At 39.7% G+C, this 24,912-nt stretch overlaps 1 protein-coding gene across 1 annotated transcript in view; it reads right to left on the bottom strand.

Annotated features, from left to right (window-relative positions):
• Positions 1 to 1,320: 1,320 nt before the first annotated feature.
• Positions 1,321 to 24,912, bottom strand: part of LOC124099519 (zinc finger protein 519) — a 55,280-nt gene continuing 31,688 nt past the window's right edge. Inside the window, exons 3-4 of the mRNA XM_058582950.1 lie at positions 9,627 to 9,754; positions 1,321 to 5,878 (exon numbers count right to left, since the gene is read on the bottom strand). Coding sequence (XP_058438933.1) covers positions 5,744 to 5,878; positions 9,627 to 9,754 — 263 coding nt within the window. The 3' untranslated portion in view covers positions 1,321 to 5,743. The remainder of the gene's footprint in view (positions 5,879 to 9,626; positions 9,755 to 24,912) is intronic.

Below are 24,912 nucleotides of genomic sequence, written 5' to 3'. Positions count from 1 at the left end.
CCCAGAATGTTGAGTAGTGTAGTCCATTGTTTTGCTCACTCACTGCAGAAGATTCATGGAGCTAAATTTCCCTTTAAGGTTGTGGGTAATGCAGTGCAGTTATTTGTCCACTCACCACAGAAGGTTATGGAAACCATAGCCCCTGAGCATTGTGGGGTATTGAAATGCATTTTTCGTTGTAACCCCTGAGGATTGTGGATCATGTTGTCCAGTATTTGCCTGCACAGCCATGCCAGGAAGACCACAGAGCTGCATATCCCATGTTTTTTCTAGTACCCTGAAGATACTAAGTGGTGTGCTCTACCAGTGCATCACTGACCACAGAAACTTCTGGGAGTTACAGGGTTTTTTTTTTTATTAATTTATTTATTTTATGACAGCAGAATGCATTTTGATTCATTGTACACATTGCAGCACAAGTTTACATTTTTATTGTTGTACATGATGTAGTATCACAAATTACAGGTTTATAGGGTACAGGCATCCCCAAGGAATTTGAGCTTTGAAGTCTGGTACTTGTAGCCCTTGCCCCATAGGCTCCTGGGTACTGTAGACACCCAAGGGTTACAAGTAGCATAGTTTGTCCTCTGCCCTTACATCCCTCAGTGCATAGGTCTCTACAAGCTGCATGTCCCCCAGGGTTATAGATAGTGCAGTCTTAGATTTGGCCCATGCTGCCCTCACTGCAGAGTGCTCTGGTAACTGCAGGTTCTAAAGGATCTGGGTAGTGACGACCCTCATAAGCTTTGCAGCCCTCATCTCAGAACCTCTTGGGAGCTTTCTGTCTCATTCTTACCAGCCACACCTGAGAACTCTGGGCAGTGCAGTCCATCATTCTGCTACCCAGCACTCACCAGGGTGGCTCCTGGGAGATTCAAGCCATGTGCTTGCCATGGTACATGAGGATTTGGGGTAGTGTATCCCAAGGACTGCCTGCCCAGTCAAGAACTCTCCACAGAGTGCTCTGGAAACTGAAGCCACATAACTGCCCAGTAACCTCATGAATTCTGAGTAGTGGTTGTTCCACCTGTGCAGTTTTCATGACGTAGGCTCCTGGGAGCTATGAGCCCCTGAAAGTTCTAGGTAACATAACCCAGCATTTTCCCCATCCAACCCTTCCTGAGGGTCCATAGGAGCTGCAGGGCACATACTGACCCTGATACCCTGAAGATTATATGTACTGTAGCCTAGAGACTGCCCACACAGCCACCTTCATGGTGGCCCCAGAACTTGTCAAAAGGTCCACTCCACTGTGAAGAGACTCACCCAGGAAGCCCCAGCACTGTTCCTTCTAAAACAAATAAAAAATAAAAACTGTAGTCATGTAATGGAAAGAATTCTTTAATACAGCTATAATTGAAAATACTCATGAATAATTCCTTAATAGGATATACCCAATTAATATACTGATTATTCCAGATATTTTAAATAATTTTGTAGTTAGGCACAAACAATTTATGTTCAAAGTAGGAGCACCCATTGTATTTGATTACTACATATTCAGTCTTTTTTCCTTGCCTCCTACTTATTAACAAAAGTAGTTAATTTATGCTGTTGAATTTCCAAGTCTGTGTTTTGCTTCTTTCTTTGTTTTGCTTCTTTTCGTAGTACCTGGGATTGAAGCCAGATCCTTACACATAATAGACACAACATTACCACAGAGTTATAGCCCACCTGCTTGATTCTTATTTTAACAGACACAAATATAATATTTAAACTTAAAGTTATTTTGAATTTTAACACATTAATCTCTCAATATTTCTCAAATACTTTAACACTATAAGACAAATGAGTCATCAAAACATAAATAAGAGCATGCAATGAGGTAAACTTCCCCTTAGCCCTTCCCTTCAGGCTCCAGTGAGACTCCAGACACTGGGCCCTCCCTGTACCATCTTGAGGGGGCATCTACTTCTCCTTTATGTGTCCTTGTATTTGTCTCCAGAAATACATCCAATCCACACATAACACAGTGACATGCTATGATGATGAGCAGCCAAAGTCTCAGTAAGGAATACTTCTGTGAAATTAGTGCTGCTAAAATATTACCTGATGCTGGGAGCCATTAGCCAAGTAGGTATGACAATTTCCTTGCCAGCGTACCCCATGTTGCAGTGACATTGAATGTAGGTGACCTTGCTCAAGGACCAAGGCGGATTAGGGTGTTCCAGGTTTAAGATAATCGGGTTTAGGGCGTTCCCGGTTTAGGTTCCAGGTTTAAGGTTTAAGATTATTCCTGCTGGGAATAGGGCGTATCCTGCTGCCTGAGTTCCCCTTGAGTTCTCACGGGATTCAGACAGTATTTTTTGGGATATAGAAGCCCAGTGGATGTGGATTTGGGCAGAGAACATGGATTTCCCCAGAACGTGTTTGTAGAAGGCTGGTGTGAGTTCGGGAATAAAGCGTTGCTGTTTGAATCTACAAGCTGTGTGGTGGCTCGTGATTGTGTGCCCAGCCAGACTGCGGCATTTGTGCCCAGCCAGACTGCGGCATTTGGTGGCCCGTACGGGGAACTTCTGAAGCTTGGAGGTAAGTGAAATTGCTCGCCCCTGAGGAAGAGCGAAAGAATGGGTGACCAATTCAAAAAACAATGTGTTATTGTTTTGATTTATCTTGTTTTTGTTTCAAGCTGCCTATCCCTAGAAATTTCTTAGGCAAACTGGAAAAAATGGTTGACTAAAGGTTTGAAGTTTGTCGGCCCTGAGGAAGAGAAAATTGATACAACGATTTTTTATTCCGTTTTTGTTTCATTCAGTTTCGGTTTTGTTTTGTGTTATCTTATTGGGTTGTGTTATCTTTATAGTAGATTAGAAATTAGTAAAAAACAAACCGAAAAGATGTTAAGTAAATTGTTAGAGGTTCAGACCATGGAGAAAGACATTTTAGATCAAGCAAAAGAGAAGGTCTCTCGAGCTAGTCAGACAGAGGAAGAAAATTTAAAGGAAAAGGGTTTGTTAGGAAAAAGGCCACAACAGGAGGCTGTTACTAACTCCGTTTTATCACAAGAGGGCATAATTCAACCAACAGCCCCACCGATGGAGACAGCTGAGTGGCCCTCAAACCCCGTAGTTGATAAATAGGATCCTGAGACAGGACCTCAAAGATTAGCATGCCCTGTACTAAAACAGGCAGGAGGGCAGCGAATTCACCATGCTTTAGATTTTAAAACAGTGAAGCAGTTAAAGGAGGCTGTAACAACCTATGGTCCCCAAGCTCCCTTCACGGTAAGCATGGTCGAGTCCATTACTAACTTGGACATGACGCCAGTAGATTGGGCTAGCATGTGTAAATCTGTTCTAAATGGAGGACAATATTTGTTATGGAAGGTTGCCAATGAGGAATTTTGCATGGAGACAGCTAGGCGAAATGCAGCAGCCAGTTACCCTCAAAGAAATCTAGATATGTTGTTAGGAAAAGGACCTTATGAGGGTCAACGGCAACAAATTGAATATGATCCTGCTATATATGCACAAATTGCTTCAGACGCAGTTAGGGCATGGAAGACTTTACAAGGACATGGAGATTTACAAGGTCAGCTATCTAAGGTAATACAGAGAGCTAATGAACCTTACGCTGACTTTGTAGATAGGCTAATTCAAACGGCTGCCAAAATTTTTGGGGATACAGAACAAGCAATGCCATTAATAAAACAACTGGCTTATGACCAAGCAAATCGTTGCTGCAGAGAGGTTATTAGACCATGGAGACATGAAGATTTAAACACATATATTAAATTATGTAGAGATATTAATGAACAAGGGCAAGTCTTGGCAGCTGCAGTACAACAGGCTTTAGATGCCAGGCCAAAAACATGCTATGATTGTGAACAAACAGGACATTTTAAAAGGAATTGCCCCATAGGAGGAGGGTTTAACAAAAGTAGGTATCAAAGGAATAGAATACCGGGTATTTGCCCACGATGCCGTAGAGGGAGACATTGGGCTAATGAATGCCGTTCTCAAACCACCATAGAGGGTACGCCCTTATCAAAAAACGGACAAAGACCAGGTATTTATCCATGATATCGTGGAGAAAGGCATCAGGCTCCATTGCCAAAAAATGGACAGGGGGGCCCAATGCCCCGGGGCCCACAACCACAAATCTACGGGGCAGTGGAGGAACCCAGCAACACCATCAGGGTAGTGCCCAGGACACATTGTCCTTTAAATCCCTCATCAGACAAACCCGAGGGAGCACAGGGTTGGACATCTGCGCCTCTGCCAGAGCAGTATTAACTCCAGAGATGGGAGTTCAAATCATTCCCACAGGAGTAAAAGGACCTCTTCCCCAAGGAACAGTAGGCTTATTATTGGGACATAGTTCATCTACGTTAAAAGGACTTATGATAAGTCCTGGGGTAATTGATCCCGATTATGTAGGTGAAATAAAAATTATAGCTAGTTCTCCAAGAGGTATATCAGTAATTTCACCTGGAGACAGAATAGCACAGTTGTTAATAATACCCAGCCTACATAATAAATTTCCTAGTCATAGTGTAGAAAGAGGTTCCAGGGGATTAGGCTCCACAGGTGTAGATTGGGCTATGTTGTCTTTAAATTTAGATTCTCGCCCAATGCTAAAACTAAATATTCAAGGTCATGAGTTTAATGGGCTACTGGACACAGGAGCTGACCTTAGCATCATATCTCGTCAAGAATGGCCAAAACATTGGCCATTACAACAAGCCACTCAAACACTTCAAGGCCTAGGAGTGGCGACTAATCCCCATAGAAGTTCTATGATATTAGATTGGAAGGATCCTGAAGGATGTGAAGGAACTATATAGCCATATGTATTGGATCATCTTCCTATAAATTTATGGGGACGAGATGTCCTAGATCAATTAGGTTTGACGTTAACAAATAACATCAATCCTAATGCGCCCACTACTAGGGCTAGACAAGGCTTTAGGAAAGAAAAAAGATTAGGAAAACAAGAGCAAGGTATAGCAGCACCAATACAAATAGATCAAGGAACAGACAGACATGGGTTGGATTTTCAGAAAGGGCCACTGAGACAATCAAAATTACTTGGAAATCAGAAAGACCAGTGTGGGTTCCTCAGTGGCCCCTGACTAAAGAAAAGACACAAGTAGCCCATGATCTGGTCAAACAACAATTAGCGGAAAGACATATACAACCTTCCATATCTCCCCATAATACTCCCATTTTTGTCATCAAAAAGAAATCTGGTAAATGGAGATTATTGCAAGATTTAAGAGCCATTAATAATGAGATGGTTATTATGGGACCTGCTCAATCAGGGATTCCTCAATTGTCTGCTTTGCCAAAAGCCTGGCATGTTTTAGCTATAGATATTAAAGATTGTTCTTTTTCAATTCCAATTCATCCCGAGGATAGTTCACGTTTTGCATTTACTATCCCTGCATTAAATCATGAAGGTCCTGATCAGAGATATGAATGGAAAGTACTCCCTCAAGGGATGGCTAACAGTCCAACTATGTGTCAAATATATGTTAACAAAGCAATCCAGCCACTTAGAAATCAAAATCCTGAACTACAAATATTTCACTATATGGATGATGTATTATTGGCACATAAAGATAAAAACATATTGCTGGAATGTTATGCCACACTTACAAACTTATTAAAAAATTATAATCTAGAGATAGCAATAGATAAAGTACAATTAAATTTTCCAATTAATTATTTAGGAGTTCTATTATCCTCAACCATGGTCTGTCCACCAAAAATTCAAATACGAGTAGATCAACTCAAATCACTTAACGACTTTCAAAAGTTATTGGGAGACATAAATTGGATAAGGCCTTATCTAGGTATACCAACAGGAGAGTTGGGACCTTTATTTGATATTCTAAAAGGTCCATCAGATCCAAATTCACCCCGCATGTTAACTCCTAAAGCAAGAAAGGCATTAAAAATTATTGAAACATATATGGAAAATATGCATTTGGATAGAATTCATATAAGTTTGCCTTTATTATTTATTGTACTACCAACAAAAAATATTCCTACAGGAGTATTTTGGCAAGAAGGTCCATTATTGTGGATACATTTATCTTATTCTCCTAACACTATTCTTAATAGGTATCCTGAGGCTGTAGGACAATTAATACTCAAAGGAATAAAAGCAGCGAAGGGAGTGTTTGGAATTTCTCCCAATAAAATTATTACTCCATATACTATGGATCAAATTGATGAGTTAGCTAATGAGTTAAATACTTGGGCAATAATCATGTGTAAATCTAATGTTTCATTTGATAATCATTTACCATCTAATCCTTTGTTGTCTTTTTGGTCTAAGCATCCTGTAGTTTTTCCTAAAATGACAAGAAAAACACCTATCATGAATGCTCCAAATATATTCACTGATGGGTCAAATAATGGTACAGCAGCAGTAGTTACCCCTGATCAAACTTTTACATTTTTAGTACCCAAACAATCAGCTCAAAAGGTAGAGCTTAATGCAGTTTAACAAGCTTTTTTGATGTTTAAAGATTCTGTATTTAATTTATTTTCTGATAGTCAGTATGTAGTTAATGCTATAGTATCTCTTGAAGATGCTGGTAGGATTTCCCCTTCTTCTACTGTTTTCTCTTTGTTTTCCACTATACAAAGTCTAATCTGGGACAGAAAAGATCCATTCTTTATAGGACATATTAGGGCACATACAGGATTGCCTGGAGCCCTTAGTTTAGGCAATGATTTAGCAGATAAAACTACACATGACATACATATTTTCTCTACATTTGAAGAAGCTACAAATTTTCATACAAGGTTTCATGTTAATGCTAATACTTTACAAAAGCATTTTAAAATAACTAAGGAACAAGCCAGACATATAATAAAACAATGTCAAAATTGTGTGACATTTTTACCACAAATTAATCTTGGAGTCAATCCTAGAGGACTGATACCTAACCATATTTGGCAGATGGATGTCACACACTTGCCAGAATTTGGAAAATTAAAATATTTACACGTTACAGTTGATACTTCTTCTGGATTTTTGATGGGCTCCCTTCATGCCGGAGAAAAAACTAAAGATGTTATAGCTCATTGCTTACAAAATTTTGCCACTGTGGGCGTTCCTAAACAGTTAAAAACCGATAATGGTCCTGGCTATACCTCTACCTCTTTTAAACAATTTTCCTCATCATTTGGTATTACTCATATGACAGGAATCCCATACAATCCACAGGGACAAGGCATAGTTGAAAGAGCTCATCAAACTATTAAAACATACTTATTAAAGCAAAAAGAGGGAATTGGAAGGGAGTATATATCCCCCAAAGATAAACTTAAAATAACGCTTTTTACTCTAAACTTTTTAAATTTGGATTCATCAGGACTTAGTGCTGCGGAAAGGCATATGTATCCAAAAAATGTACATAAGCCTAAAGTACTTTGGAAAGATATTCTAACAGGACAATGGAAAGGTCCTGACCCAGTGATTGTCTGGAGTCGGGGCTCTGTTTGTGTTTTTCCACAGGGAGAACAGCAGCCAATTTGGATTCCAGAGAGATTAACTAAAACAATTTCTACAGATGGAAAAGAAGATGATTTGACTCAAATCCATAACAGCTGATATCCAGAACTCCAGCTTGGCCAATCTTACATCTGCGACAGTGATTAACCAGGATGCTTTTTTCAATAGCTATTTTATTATTGCATTTTTCCACATCATAAGGTTCTATTTTTATTTTTTGAGCTCATACAAACCTAGGTTAATGTTTTTCTGATCAGTTTTATTTTTTGACTGTGGAGTTTTTAAACATTGCAATGGAGATTTCACCTAGGTAAAGCTACAAGGCCTTTACTATTTTCTTATGTGTTGTACATTTGTGTGCACATGTGTGTTTTGTGTTGTATGTCTATATGTGCGTATGTCCATATTTCTTATATGAGGAGCGCTCATGAAAAAATGGATCTGAATTATTATTATTATTATTTTTTATTCACGTGATTTAAATGGTTTAATTTAAATTAGGTAAAAAGCTGTTAAGGATTGTTTTTAAAGTAGGTTAACAGGTCTGTTTGTTTACTTTCACCTTTCCTTTTCATTATATTTAATAATTCTTTTCAGGATAATGTCTTTTTAGCATCATTGCCAAAATTTCTATCTTCATCCCAGTGCCGGTGAAGACAAAGATAAAACCAAACTACAGCTTCTATGATAGCTATCACAGTAAGCTGTATAAACTGATGCATCAGTGAATATAACTCAACAAGTAATGCTCAATCAAGGAGTCAACTTACTTTGGGAGGAAACGGATTTTGGGAGGAAATGGACATATTGATAGATTCCTCCTCTTTGAACTGCTTGCAGAACTTGCCTGGAATATGTAACTATCGTTTGGTGCAGCGAATTGTGGTAATGCTGGCATATCTTTGCTGATGGTGTCACCAGTGATGCAATTTTTATTTCCTTGCCAGCGCACCCCATGTTAATTGTGGTAGTGCTGACATATCTTTGCTGATGGTGTCACCAGTGATGCAATTTTTCCCAAGGAGCCGTCAATTGGCTTGGTGTCGTGGCATTTCTGTATCCTCCTCCCTTCTGCTAGTGATGGTCTAAAATTTGGGGGCCAATGGCTTATGCTGGACCGGTAGTCAGTGACGGGTATGATCCAATTGCAGTGGTATCAACCTAAGACAGGAGGCTGACGCCTAAAGGTCAGTTTTCCGATGACGGGTAAGAACCATATGTTGAATTGGACAACCTACCAGGCATGGTCCTTAAGCCACATTAACCTCACTCCCCCACTGGCACCAAGGCCAAATTTGGGGGCCAACAGAGGTGAGGCAAAGAACCTCACCCCTCCACTGGTGCATAGACCTATCCACAAGTATGGCTGTATGCTGGACCAGTAGTCAGTGACGGGTATGATTCAATTGCAGTGGTATCAACCTAAGACAGGAGGCTGACGCCTAAAGGTCAGTTTTCCGATGACGGGTAAGAACCATATGTTGAATTGGACAACCTACCAGGCACGGTCCTTAAGCCACATTGCTTGTTGTTTAATTAATCAGAAGGGGGGAGATGCTGGGAGCCATTAGCCAAGTAGGTATGACAATTTCCTTGCCAGCGTACCCCATGTTGCAGTGACATTGAATGTAGGTGACCTTGCTCAAGGACCAAGGCGGATTAGGGTGTTCCAGGTTTAAGATAATCGGGTTTAGGGCATTCCCGGTTTAGGTTCCAGGTTTAAGGTTTAAGATTATTTCTGCTGGGAATAGGGCGTATCCTGCTGCCTGAGTTCCCCTTGAGTTCTCACGGGATTCAGACAGTATTTTTTGGGATATAGAAACCCAGTGGATGTGGATTTGGGCAGAGAACATGGATTTCCCCAGAACGTGTTTGTAGACGGCTGGTGTGAGTTCGGGAATAAAGAGTTGCTGTTTGAATCTACAAGCTGTGTGGTGGCTCGTGATTGTGTGCCCAGCCAGACTGCGGCATTTGTGCCCAGCCAGACTGCGGCAACCTGAGAAAGTAAAGAATGTGGAAGAACTTCTTCCTCCACATGCTGGGCAGTACTCAGTAAGATTTTCCTAATTGTTTCCTCACATAGACCTCAGTCATCCTGAATCCACTGTGGTGTCTCCATGGATAGGTACTAAGGAGAATAAAGCTCTGCTCCTTACCTTAAAGCTCCCAGGCATCCCAAGTTGTGGCAACTTCCAGGTGCGTCCTGAAGAAAAGGGAGTTCTGATCATCAGTGTAGACATTGCCTCTAGGAATTCCCAGGCCATGGAATCTCCCTGGGTGGCTCCTAAGGAGAAGGAAGCTTACAGAGAACAGAGAACACAAGTTTCCTAAAGCAGATGTTCCACCATAGTCAAGAGAACATTGCTCCAAGCACCACCTGCTGGCCTCCAGGGACATCATATAACATTGGGTACAATTCTTCAGAGCTGCCCCTGTGCCCATGGTGCCAGTCACACTGAAGCTCTGTAATCCATAAGTCTGATAATTCTGGGTCATGATTTTTGAGATCAAAAAGAAACAGAATCCACCATCATATGTCTGGGTCAAATGGATGGAGGTGGCAAGAAGTAAAGTGCATGCAAAATTCCTCTGATTTCCTATTTGTCAGAAATAATGAATAGAAAACAGTGGAATTTAAAAGCTGCAATATGAAAACTTTAAAAATTTAAAATATGCTCCACAATTGAAGTACTTGCACATGTAAATATTAAATTACATACTTTCAGAGAATCTTGAAATACAATATTCAGATCTCAATATAGTTATGATTAAATTACCTGAAAACTGATTTGCAGATTCACTGCAGTCCCAGTAAAATTCCCAAAAACAAGATGTTTCTAAACCTAGAATAGCTAGCACTGACTTCAAAAGGGTAAACTTCAAGAATATATACATCTGGGTTCCAGAACCTGTCAAAATACTCCATACATAGATTTATATTTGAAATATCAAACAGTAAATTCTAGATGTGCATGACCATGTTTCATGATAAGGTTTTAAATACAGCCCCCAAATAAATTTATAAAACAAAAAATGAAATGTGGACTTTATAAAAACTACTCTCTGAAAAATAATCATATGAAGAAAATTAAAAGACAAGTCAAAGACTGGGTAAAACATTTGGAAAGTATGTGTCTAAATAAACTTGTGTCCAACATATAATAGGAAACTCAGTCATAACTCAGTGGGTACAAATCTGAATAGACAACTCACAGAAAAGATACAAGACAACAAAGAGGTAAAAATGATGTTTAGCATCACCTGTCATGAGAAAAGCACAAACTAAAACCGTGAGAGATGCACTGCACACCTACTAAGCTGCTATGGTCTTTTCTTAAGAGCAATATCCACCATGAGGAGGATGAGCAGCCACAGGCACTCTCATGCATTGCTGGAGGAGTGCATACAATTCACTATAAAAAAGCTGGCCTTGTTTTTCCCTCCCAGTGTTACACATAGTGTCACCACATGATCCTAAAAATAAAAACAACTGCCTTGAAAACACATATCTTGATAATAGCATGCAATTACATACAGTAGTTCTATTCACAATGGCTATATAACTTAAGGAATCATAATGTACTTCAGTGGGGGAAAGAATAGCAGAGCTCCCCTAGGCCTCTGCTCTAGTCTACGCAAGCTCTACTATCCCCATTCCCCCTTTCCCCCTTGTGGACCAAATGGAGATTGGCCTACTGTCCATGCTGAACTCTCAGAATAGATTTGTGCCCACCTGTCCCTCCACATTCTTGTGACCCCAGCAATAAGATAACCAGGGTCTCTGGGGACAATTGGTCAATACCACTTGGCAGGGAAAGAGAAGGTGATGAAAGAGGGTCTGTGACCCTCCGCAGAGCAGGAGGGGGACCAAGTTGGCCATTTACACATTCAAGGCACTGATCCCAAGAAGGACTCAACAGAATATTGAGCCAAGTCTACGATGGCACCTCAGATGACTGGGACTCCACAGGGACTGAGGGTGGTTGAGTGTGTACATATCACCCTCTAGGTGACTCAGAGGACAAGAATGTGCCTCACTCTCCACCCTCAAAGAGTACCAGTTATGTCTGTCAGACCCAGGATGTTTTCATTTAACTCAGCTAGGCAAATATACTTAAGTGAAGGTGCCCTCAGATTGATCTGTGCTTTTACCACAATGCTAGGGATCATTCGACTCCAGAGCAATAATCTGAGTCACTGGCTGCACTAATTTATATGCACACAAAGGTGCATGAGAGTTCATTTTTCTCCATATCACACTGCTACTTTTTCAAATTATTCATTCTAATGGGGATGAGATGATAACTAATTATATTTTTGATTGGCATTTCCCTGAAGGCTAATTATATAGAGCATTTTTTCTGTATATTTACTGAAACTTTGCATTTCTTCTTTTGAGACCTGTCTACTTAGATGCTTTGCCCCCTTTTGAATTGTATTGTTTATGGTGTAAAGATTTTTAAGTTCTTGACATAACTTGTGTATAAGTCTTGCATAGAATGACTAGATTTGCTCCAGTTTTATACTCTTTTATACTCTTTCTCTCCCCTCTGGGCTTTTTCTTTTGTTGTGCATCAGCTTTTTGGTTTATGTAATTTTTTTTTTTTTTAATTGTGTGAGTGATTTTGTAATTATGTCCAAAATATCATTCTCCTTCTGAAAATCTTTAATTATTTCCCATGGGTTATTCTTGTAGTTTAGAGATTCAGGTCTTTCTCCAAGATGAGGCTCAACCTTATCATTTATTTATTTATTCATTTCTCTATCCAGCCATTTTTATTTTTCAATTTCGAGGCAGTGTTTTGCTAAGATGTCAAGACTGTCCTCAAACTTGAAATTAGTCATAATTAGCCTTCCAAATACTTGAACTTACAGGCATGTGCCATCAAATCTGGTCCCTTGCCAGGTTTTTTTTTTTTTTTTAATTCCCATAGCTGCTGGTTTTCTCCCCCTGTTGATATATGTGATGTCAGACCCCAAACTATTAAAAACCCCCACAATTCTAGTGTTAAAAATCTAAATCTTGCTATATGAGGTAATATAATGGAGATGCCTGAAAGGGAGGGAGAAAGAAAGAAAAGGGGGAAGGAGGGAGGGAGGGAGAGAGAGGGAGAGAGGGAGAGAGGGAGGGAGGGAGAGAGAGGGAGAGAGGGAGATCAACTAGGAAAAAGTGGGAACTTTAGTGTGCATGGCAGAACAGACTTCCAGCATTTGTCAATCAGAGATATGGTCATATCTATTTAGGAGAGCGGGTACACATTTAAGGAAAATGTGAAACATCTTCAAGGGAGATAGAGCAAACCACTGTTTTGGTGTGTTATTCATAGTGGGACATGGTGGGGTGGGGCTGGATCAAAGGTACAGTTGGAGCAGAAATACATGATTTTACACTAGTTTTTCCATGGGTTTCTTATAGACTGGTTATCAGGTTAGTATTTTGTGAGCCAGAATTCTGGCCTACCAAGAATTCTGGATTGTTTAGGAGTTGCTTGTTTTTAATGTCATTTTTTTTTTTTTTTTTTTTGGCATTTCCTATACTGTAGTGATTTATGAGCCTTCTACTTTGAGACTCAGCATATCTTCTTTGTATTCCAAATTCCTATCTCAGGCAAACATAGTCCACACTTCCTTATGGCCCCCAAGATTTGCTAAAGTAACCATTAAATTTTCATTTGGTTAGGAAAGCAAACATGATAGTGGCTTCAAGATGGAAATCTTACGAACAACTGCACCCACACAGAGGAGAGCAACTTGCTGCAGTATCCCATCTCCCAATGAATGGCTCCCCTAACCCACTTCCATCTTGGGACACTGCAGGCCTCTCAAAAGCCCCTCCACACATATTGTCCTCCACCTTGGGCCTGGAGGTAGCAGCCCACTGCAGCACTGTACACCACGGCTTTGCATCTCTGAACAGGTTTCCCAATTCCACAGCATGGCTTGCCCTCTCAGCCCCATCTCTGAAAGTGGTCACCTCCATCTTGGGACACCTCCACCAACACAACCACCATCTTTACTTGGGGCAGCTTCCAACTTAGGACACCAGGTAGGGCCTGGAAGCCTAACACCAACATATCAACAGATTAGATGCTTCTACTGCCACCAACTAGGAACATGGCTGTTTTTATCTGGAGACAACTGCGAGGACCTGGTACACTATCACCAAGGATGCTGCAGGCTTGATTGCAAGAAAGGTATCCCTGTTAGCCTACTTCTCATGATTCCTCTTTTACTCTTCGTATGATCTAATACCTCTGTAATCTCACTCCTACCTCATAAACCTCACATCCTACACCCCCTGCTCTCTTTGTCCACCATTAAAAACTATAGATTAAGGGCTGGGAATGTGGCTCAAGTGGTAGCGCGCTCACCTGGCATGTACGTGGTGCTGGGTTCGATCCTCAGCACCACATACAAATAAAATAAAGATGTTGTGTCCACCGAAAACTAAACAATAAATATTAAAAAATCTGTAGACTCTTATGCAAACCTATGATTTATATTGTAAATATTAATCAAATACATTTCTGTTTATTACAACAAAACTATAATTGTCCAAATAGGAGTTATTTGGTTTAAAGCTGCATATTGTTTGAATTGGGTGGCGTAAATATTTATCTCCCCCTTAAAGGAAAGGTATTGGTAACCTGCAGGTACACCACAAGATTATAGGATAGAATGTATAATACCTTTGATTCGCACTGCTGGAGAGGATGGCACATGGACACCAAGAAAAAATAAGGAAAGAAAGTGCCCCAAACAAACCAAGATGCTACAATAATGGACTATATTGACAGCACTGTAGGTGACATGTCAGAGAAGGAGTTCAAAACGTACATAATTAAAATGATCTGCAAAGCAAAGTATGATATAAGAGAACAAATACAGAAACAATTGATCACTCCAACAAAGAGATAAGAGCAAAAGATTACTTCAAGGGCTAGGAATGTAAGCTCAATGTTTGGGCACTTGCCTCGCATGTGTGAGGCACTGGGTTCAATTCTCAGCACCACATAAAAAATAAATAAAATAAAGATTTTTAAAAAAGATTACTTCAAGAACAAGATTGAGATTCTGAAGGAAAAAAAATCAAAAATTGGTAAAAGGAAGGAAGTAAAAAAATTAATAGAAAGCATCATCAACAGATTATATCACTTGGAAGGCAGAATCTCAGGCAATGAAGACAAAATAAATAAAATAAACTTTGAAAATAAAGTTGACTACACAGTGAAGATAGTAAGAAACCATGAATAGAACCTCCAGGAATCATGGGACAACATGAAAAGACCAAATCTAATGGGGGGCAGGAAAGATGGTGGTATGAGATGATATCATTACCCTAGATACATGGATGACTGAACATATGGTGTGACATTACATCGTATACAACCAGAGAAATAAAAAGTTGTGCTTCAATTGTGTACAATGAATCAAAATGCATTCTACTGTCATATATACTTAATTAAAATAAACTAAATAAAAAAAAGACAAAATCTAAAAATTATTGGGACAGAGGAAGACTCAGTGATACAAACCAAATGAATGCACAATGTCTTCAATGAAATAATATCAGAAAATTTACCATACATGAAGAATAAATTGGAAAATACAAGAGGCTTCCAGGATACCAAATGTACAAAATTAAAAGAGATCCACACCAAGTCACATTGCAATGAAAATGCCTAGCGTACAGAATAAGGATAGAATTTTAAAAGCCAGAAGAGAAAAGTGTCAGATTATACATATGAGAAAACCAATAGAGATGTCAGCAGACTTTTCAATCCAGACCCTCAAAGCTAGAAGATCCTGGAACAACATATACCAAGCTCTGAAAGAAAATGGATGCCAACCAAGAATCTTATATCCAGCAAATTAAGCTTCAGATTTGATGATGAATTAAAAACTTTCATGACAGGGCTGGGGATGTGGCTCAGGCGGTGGTGCGCTTGCCTGGCATGCATGCGGCCCGGGTTCGATCCTCAGCACCACAAACAAAGATGTTGTGTGTGCCGAAAACTAAAAAATAAATATTAAAATTCTCTCTCTCTCTCTTAAAAAAAAAACTTCCATGACAAACAAAATTCAATAGAATTTACATGAAGAAAGACTGCACTACAGAACATTCTCAGTAAAATATTTCATGAGAAGAAAATACAACCACCAATGAAAATCAACAAAGGGAGGAACAACACTAAAGAAAAACCCAATAAAAGGAGAAACCAAGTCAAGTTAAAAACAAAAAATAAACCAAAATCACTGCAAATACAAACCATATTTCAATAATAACCCTGATTGTTAGTGGCCTAAGCTCATCAATTAAAAGACACAGACTGGCAGATTGGATTACACAACAACAAAATACTGCATTGAGGAGACTCATAATAAAAGACATCCAGAGCCTGAAGGTGAAAGGATGGGGAAAAAAATATCACTCACATAGATTGTGTAAACAAGCAGGGGTTTCCATTCTCATATCAAATAAAATGGACTACAAACCAAAGTTAATCAGAAGGGATAAAGAAGGACATTTCATACTGCTAAAGGGAATCATACATCAACAAGACATAAGAATTATAAATATCTATGCCCCAAACAATGTAGCATGAGTGTATATCAAATGAACACTTCTCAATTTCAAGAACCAAATACACGGGGGCTGGGGTTGTGGCTCAGTGGTAAAGTGCTTGCCTAGTACTTGTGAGGTCTTGGGTTCGATCCTCAGCACCACATATAAATAAATAAATAAAATAAAGGTATTGTGTCCAACTACAACTAAAAAATAAATATTTTTTTTTAAAAGAAGAACCAAGTACATCACACACAATAATACTGGGTGACTTAAACACACCTCTCTTGACATTTGAAACAAACAAAAAACAAACAAACAAAAACTACAGAACTCAATAATACAATCAATAATTTAGACTTAACAGACATATGGAATATTTCATCCATCAATGAACAAATATATTTTTTTTCAGCAGCACATTGATCCCTTTCTAAAATAGATTATATGTTACATCACAAAGTAAGTTTCAGCAAATACAAAAATATAAATATACTACCCTGCATTCTATCAGACCATAATGGAATGAAATTAGAAATCAATGATAAAATAAAAAATAGAAGGTACTCCAACACCTGGAGACTAAATAATGCTATTCAATGATGAATGAATAACAGAAGACATCAGGGAGGAGGTAAAAAGTTTTCAGAGGTAAATGAGAATTCCAATATAATATATCAAAATCTGAGGAACACTATGAAGGCTGTAGTAAGACGAAAATTTGTTGCATCAAGCTAATTCATGAAAAGAATAAAAAGTGAACAAAATAAATGACCTGACATTACATCTCAAAGCCCTAGAAAAAGAAAAACAAATCAGCACCAAAGTAGTACAAGACAGGAAATAGTTAAAATCAGGGCCAAAATTAATAAAATTGAAAGAAAAGAAATAATTTTTAAAAATTTACGAAACAAAAAGATGTTTTTTAAAAAAAATAAATAAAATTGGTAAACCATTGTCCACCCTAACAGAAAAAAGAAAAAAATTACTGAAATTTGTGATGAAAACAAAAACATGATGACAGACACTATTGAAATAAAGATAATTAGAAATTATTTTCAAAATTTTTACTCCAGTATAATAGAAAATCTGAAAGGCACTGACAACTTTTTAGAGGCATATGATCTGCATAAACTGAATCAGGAGGACATATGCAATTTAAACAGATTAAGTTTGAGTAATGAAATGGAAGACACCATCAAAAGCCTACCAACCAAGAAAAGCACAGGACCAGATGGATTCTCAGCTGAGTTCTACGAGACTTTCAAAGTAGAAATAATATCAATACTCCTCAAATTATTCAATGAAATAGAAAAGGAGGGAACACTTCCGACCTCATTCTATAAGGCTAATATCACCGTAATACCAAAAGCGGACAGAGACTCATTAAGAAAAAAGAACTTCAGACCAATATCCCTGATGAATATCCATGCAAAAATTGTCAACAAAATTCTGGCAAATCACATAAATAACATATTAAAAACATAGTACACCACAATCAAGTGGGGTGCATCACAGGAATGCAAAGTAGGTTCAATATATGAAAATCAATAAACATAATACAAGACAAGAATCTTATAATCATCTCAATAGATGCAGAAAAAGCATTTGAAAAAATACAGCACCTCTTGAAGTTCAAAACACTAGAAAAACTAGGGATAGTAGGAACATACTTCAAAATTGTAAAAGCTATATGTGTTAAACACAAGGCCAACATAATTTTGAATGGAGAAAAATGGAAAGCATTCCCTCTAAAAACTGAAACAAGACAAAGATGCCGTCTTTCACCACTATTCAACATTATCATAGAAGAAACTCTAGCCAGAATAAATTAGGCAAAAGAAATAAATTAAAGGAATACAAATAGGTAAAGAACTCAAACTATCACTATTTGCTGATGGCATGATTCTATATTTAGAAGACCCAAAAGATTCCACCAGAAAACTTTCAAAAAACCAAAGGCCAAATGTTTTCTCTGATTAGTGGATGCTGATCCACAATGGAAGGGCGGGCATGGGAAGAAGAGAGGAACTTTGGGTTGGGCAAAAGGGAGGGTGGGGAAGGAAGTGGGAATGGGGAAGGAAAGCTGGTGAAATGAAACCAACAACATTACCCTAGGTATGTGTATGATTGCAGGAATGGTACAACTCTACATCATGTACAACTAGAGAAATAAAAGTGGTGCTTCATTTTTGTACAATGAATCAAAATGCATTCTGCTGTCATGTATAACCAATTAGAACAAATTGGAAAAAAATGTAGATCTTAGAAAAATGCTAATTTTGATGTTTATTTATTACATATTTATTTTGTTGAGCACTCATGCAGTTTTAGCAGTGGCCCACAAACCAGTGGACCAGCATGATGTCTCCAGAAAAATTGTTAGAAAAGCTTTGGAACCTCTGAATTTAAGCCTGAGAATCAATGTGGTGGGGGGCTCACACAGTGTTTCTTAATGAAGCCCTCAAGGCAAGCCTGCTTGTGCTAATGAATTAGCACCAGGAGTTCACCTTAAGGACTTTCCACTCAGTGGCAAAAACACCTCACCTGCACACGTTTTAGAAATGCAAAAATCTCAGGCTACATGCCAAACTCACTATTTCAGAAACCAATCTAATATAGTCTCTAAGGAATTTAAATGAGAACCTTTGTCTATATCACCATTTGTGCATGATACAATGAGGACTTCTTCAGCGAGGTGAGAAATGTGACAGCCTCACTGGAGAAATGATGAAATCTAACATCTTAAACAACCTAACCCATGGAGCCCAGGGCAGCCAAGCTGCTTAACAAACTGCAGAGTGATGGCAGAGCCAGAGTTCAGAGGGGTTAAAAAAGGGGTCTGCAGGAAATACTCCATCAGAAACACGGTCATTTCATCTGGGTTGCCAGGAGCAGATATGTCGGGAAGGCTTCAGAAGCTGAAGAAATTTCTGCAGAGGGCAGGAGACTAAAAGGATCAGGAAGTGGAGGCTGGTGCAAGCACACAGCTGTAGATATCTGGGTAGTACTCCCTGGGGTTCAGGGGTGGGAACTGCACACTTCCTATGAAAAAGGAACGTGTGCAGTCAGGGTAGGAGGGAGGTGGACCACAGGACTGTACAGGCCAGTGACCACTTGGCTCCTGACTCCCTTCCAAACTTCCCTGGCACCATATTGCAGGTAGTTGTCCAGAAAAATTGAGGTGGATAGGAGCTGGTACTGAAGCATGGAGGCTTTGTGTCAGAATGGGAAGGCAAAGAGCTGTGGTGAGGTGAGAATTAGGCTTCCATTTCCCACAGGTAGCCTGTGGACTACAATGATGAGCTGTCCTTGAGCTGCCCACTGTCAGGGCCCCTGTGAGCTGTTACCCTTCTGTATCCTCCCTCAAGAACACTTCCTTGAACACACATCCAGCAGCCACCCCAAGCATATGGAATGCAAGGTCAGGTCCTACAGTCCATGTGCCTATGCAGAGTAACTAGATGGTCCCCCCCTCCAGCATAGGAGCATGCTCCAGGACTCAGGCCATCCTGAGTTAGGTGGCATTGCTATTGGATCAGGTTAGTCACTGCTACTCCTCAAGTGCATCAAATCTACACATATTGGGGTTGCTACCCTTGCTGGACCCTTCACAGTGTATATAGGGATGGGGGCTTCAGAGCCTTGCAGAGGGGTGGAAGAGGTGAAGGGGTGCCCTTCAAATTGTCACTTTCTTCCTGCCTTCAAAGGCTGTGCTGAGCAATTTTAGAAGCAGTTGCTCCAACCTTAGAAAATTTCCTTCTGGGCTATACCGTCAGGGTCATGTATCCTACTTATTATTCTTTTGGGTGAGAAAACATGGCATTCTTTTTTTAAATATTTATTTTGTAGTTATAGGTGGGCACAATATCTTTATTTTATATTTATGTGGTGCTGAGGACCGAACCCAGTGCCTCACACATGTTAGGCAAATGCTCTACCTCGGAGCCACAACCTCAGCCCCCAAACAGGCATTCTTAATGAATCCTTTATGGGGCAGAATTAACTCCTCTTCTGACCCTAGATGTCCCATTGGATGGGTAGTTGATAAGAACAGTGGGGAGGGAAAATGTTAGCAAAGGGTAAATGGGGCAACTGCCGGAAGAAGAAAGTTAAGCCTAAGGGATTTCTGCAGCTGGGACAATTGCAGTAATTATTACGTTTTGCAGTGCTGGTAGATGGGAGGGGGAGGTGTTGTCCCTGCAAACATTTGATCCTTCTCTTTCCAGAGAAGGCCAGGCATGTGACAGGAGTCCTGAAATAGTCTGGCTGGACCTGTCATTAACTGACCACGTGGCATCCCTCAGCTAGTTTCCTCCTCTTTCAAGTAAAAGGCAAGAATCAGTGTTGACTGTGCTGCAAAGAAGACAAAGTGAGGCACTTTTGGAGGTCCCCATCCCTGACTCTGGTGTTCTTGCTTGATAGGACTCCAGACAAGATGCTGCACTTACTAAAACAACAGCAAAGTTTATTTAAAAGAAAAGGAAAGCTGGCCACAGTGGCACACAACTAAGGCAGGAGGACTGTGAATTCAAGTCCCTATTCAAGTCAGCCAGACAGTATCTTAAAAGAAAAGAAAATATTTACAAAAGACTGGCACTCCTGGTTCAATATCCAGTTTAAAAAAAAAAAGGTATAAAAGTGAGGAAAGAGGACACTCTAAAGGGAGGGAATGGGTCCTCTCAGAGGCAAAGATAGTGCATTCCTCCTGTGCTCCAGTTTTATTGGGAGTCCCAGAGAAATGTCCAGAGAGTTCTATTTTCAATTGTTCAGTTTAGGTACCAAGATATCAAACAAACCTGATTAACATTTTAAGTCATCTTTTTTCTGCCAAAGACAAACATTAACAGCATTTTTTTTTTCAACATCTGCACATGGAAATAAAATTCTTGCCCTGCCAACTGAGCTAATTAGTTCATAAGTGTTTCTTTGACTCCCGGGGTCCCAGAACTCCCAGTATTTCTGGCATATACAACATGGGCACCCCATTGGCTGCTCTGCTGCACACCAGAATCACACAAGGTGTTCATGTTGAGCTCTACAGCAGTGGCAGTCCAATGGCCCAAGGGCCTCTGCTGAATCAGTCAGTGTACCAAGCACTCTTGTTGCCCACCAGAACTGCTTCTTCCTGAAAGGATGATGGTTCTGTCAGGTTACATTCATCACCAGTGTCTGGTGCATCCTCAGGGGCATACTGCACTGGCCATAGAACCTTTCTGAGATCATGGGATAAATGCCTAGGGTATAGAGCACTTCTCTATTCCAAATATGCCCTAATTTGATGGAGGAGGTGTCTGGCTATGCCCATCCAATTCATGCACCATGGGAACTTCTGCATGCAGAGAAGACACCACTTCAGTCAGTGCTCCATAATCTAGCCATTCTCCAGGTGCCATTAGGTTTTTTCACCAGCTGTGACTATTCTGCAATCATTGTCTGCCCCCAGTTCTATAGTCACAAAGCCCAGGCTGCCCATGGTCTGTTGGTCTTCCTTCTGAGCTCCTTCTGGGTTCTACCACAGACCACATTGTGGGGGCTGAAAACTCAGTGGGGACAGAAAGCTCCTCTGAGCCCTTTGCTGAAGATGGAGTTGGAACTTGTAGGAAATCTGTTTAATTTCTACACGTGACCCTTCAAGACACAAAGTATCAAGTTTACTTTTCATGGTGTATAGTTCAGTCCCAGCTTAGGCATTACAATATTTTATGTCTTGAAGAATATGTCAAGTCCTAGAATGTAGTGTCCAGTTTTCTCCTTCTTCTTTTGCATCTGGAGGGAGGTTTTACTTCTTTGTTTTATAATGTTAGGCCTTAAACCCACAGACACTCTATCCCTGAGCAGCATCCCCAGCTCTCTTCATGTATTCTTATTGGCTCAGAGAACCATTATCCACATTCCAATTATCCAGCTTCAATGTCAGGTTTGGGATGCTTCTGTATTCTATTGGAGGTCTCTCAGGGAATGGCAGGACCTTGCACCAAAGAAAATTATTTTATAGGGCTTAAGGCCAATCAAATGATTGTCAAGTAATCAGCATCAAGAACTATGAAAATAGGCTAAGGCTATTCTTTTATTGGTGGGTGTAGCATATATGGTCATTTTTTTTTCCTGTGTTGAGGTAGGCTTCCAACTCTCAGCTAGGGTCCACGTTATATCCCACTGTTACTCAGCTTTTCTTGGACATAAGGAAGTTATATGTGCAGAAAGTTTCTCAGCTAGCAAAGAAACTGACTAAACTAAAGTAAAACAGAATCCTATGTGAATAATCCCAGCTTTTACGGTTTAATCCAGAAATTGCAAGATTGGGTCTGGTAACATAAAAAGTACAAACGGGAAATATTTAACAGCCTCTTGAAGTCAGCATTTTTTCCTACTTCAATAGAAAAGCAATAGATATAGGTGAATTCTCAATCTAGTGTATCAAGTTTCTGTGTATGATAAATGAGCAGGGAGGGAATCTTGTAGGAGAGTGGCTAGGGAGATGCATGATTTTTACCTTCATCAAGAGGACTTAAGTTTTCAAAGCAGAAAAGAAAAACAGACTGGAAGAAAAGGGATAGGAGAGATGATAAAAAGACAAATAGAAAGGCTGAGAGGGAAGGAAGGAAAGGAAGGAAGGGAAGGAAGGGAGGGAAGGGAGGGAAGGGAAGGAAGGGAAGGAAGAGAAGGAAGGAAAGGAAGGGAAGGAAGGGGAGGAAGGGGAGGAAGGGGAGGAGGGGAGGAGGGGAGGAGGGGAGGAGGGAAGGAAGGTAGGAAGGAAAAACTCCCTGCACTCTGACTCAGAGCCCTGCAGAGCTTTGCCATTGGAAGGAGATAAGAGTGTGCTTAGCTGCTAGGGAAATACATTCCAATTTAGTACTCTGGGTACTTGTAGCATGTGCAGGAAATCTAGCAGGTGTTCTGGGGTGCTATGATTGGGACTTTCCTTGTCTCCTGCATGAATTCTCTGGTGTTTGGTAAAGGATGAAACATCCTTAAAAACACTGCTGCATTCTTTACATTTGTAGAGCTTCCCTCCAGTATGAATTTTCTGGTGTTGGGTAAGGTGTGCTCTTTGAGTAAAAGCTTTCCCACATTCTTCACATTTATAGGGTTTCTCTCCTGTATGAATTCTCTGGTGTCGAGTAAGGTGTGCTCTTTGAGTAAAAGCTTTCCCACATTCTTCGCATTTGTAGGGCTTCTCACCTGTATGAATTCTCTGGTGCTGTGTAAGCTTTCGCGTTTGGGTAAATCCTTTTCCACATTCTTCACATTTGTATGGTTTGTCTCCTGTATGAATTCTCTGGTGTCGAGTAAGGTGTGCTCTTTGAGTAAAAGCTTTCCCACATTCTTTACATTTGTAGGGCTTCTCTCCTGTATGAATTCTCTGGTGTTCAGAAAGCTTTTGTGTTTGAGTAAAACCTTTGCCACATTCTTTACATTTGTAGGGCTTCTCTCCCGTATGAATTCTCTGGTGTTGAGTAAGATGTGCTCTGAGAGCAAAACCTTTCCCACACTCTTCACATTTGTAGGGATGCTTTCTAGTATGAACTTTCTGATGTTTAATAAGGTTTGATCTGAAAGTAAAACACTTGCCACATTCTTCACACTTGTAGGGCTTCTCTCCAGTGTGAATTCTCTGGTGTAGAATAAGGTTTGAGCTACGATTAAAACATTTCCCACATTCTTTACATTTGTAGGGCTTCTCTCCAGTATGAATCCTTTGGTGTTCAGTAAGAGTTGAAAAATTTTTAAAAATTTTGTCACAGTCTTTACATTTGTACGTTTCCTCACTGCTATGCCATCTCAGGTGTTTAGAAAAGGTTGAACAACCCTTAAAGGGTTTGCCACATTCTCTACATTTGTAGGGTTTCCCTCCAGTATGAATTGTGTGGAGATTAACTGGGCATGGTTCTCTATTAAAAGTTTGGCCACATTCTATAAATCTGTAGTGTTGACCACTGCTATGGTATTTAGAAAGGGGTGAGCAACTCCACGCTTGAACACATTCCTTAAATTTGGGGGGCTCCCTTCCAGGATGAGCTCCACTGTATTGAGGAAGGCTAGCCACTGGGTTAGAAGCTCTCTCACATTCCTCACATTTGCAAGGTGCCTCTTGGCCCTGAGTACTTGGATGGGTCATAAGCTTTGAGCATTGAGGAAAGATGTTCCCACATTTATCATCTTTGTAAAGGTTCTGTGCACAATGAGCACACTGATGTTCTCTCATATTGCAACCAGAGCTAAAATTCTTATGTGTCTTGTCACATTTATAATTTTTTTCTCCAATATAAGTACACTGGTAATTGCTTAAGATAGGGACCTCTCTAAAGGTGTTGCTTGCTTTATTACATGTGTTGTTTACTTTCCAGATATCTAAATTTTGAGTAGGCAATAATGAGTGCATAGGTGCCTTCCCAGAATCATTAAAGGTGTATGTTTTGTCACAAGAAAGAATTCTTTTTTTATTGCAGAATAATGGACAGTTTGTAAGGACAGTTTCAAAATGATCCCTTTTAGAAACTTGTCCTTCAGTTATAAATTGAATACTTTTCTGAGCTATTAAATGTTCTTTAGGTCTGTTGACATTAAAATTTTCTTTATGGACAGTCACTACTAATTTGTCTTGTCCTTTATAATATGATTTCTGACCTTCACTCTCACCTACACTGTCACATACTTTCTTTTGTTGGAAATAGTCAAGGTCACAATTTCCATATCTTCTCTTTATAACTTTTTTAAATAAATATTCTATGCCAGGTTCTGATGAAATTTTCTGGGTATGATGAGAGGTCATGCCTGAAATAAATGAAAATAACAGTTATTTTACATATTAGACTAGAAATATGCTTTGTATAGATAATATAAAATTATAGCAGTCAGTATATCAGCAGGGT

Source organism: Marmota monax, unplaced genomic scaffold (genome assembly GCF_021218885.2).
Source record: "Marmota monax isolate L192 unplaced genomic scaffold, Marmota_monax_Labrador192_F-V1.1 WCK01_AAM20220418_F8-fsc00596, whole genome shotgun sequence".
Taxonomy (NCBI): Eukaryota; Metazoa; Chordata; class Mammalia; order Rodentia; family Sciuridae; genus Marmota; species Marmota monax.
The sequence above is the reverse complement of the archived record's forward strand: the minus strand, read 5'-3'. Positions and strand labels throughout refer to the sequence as shown.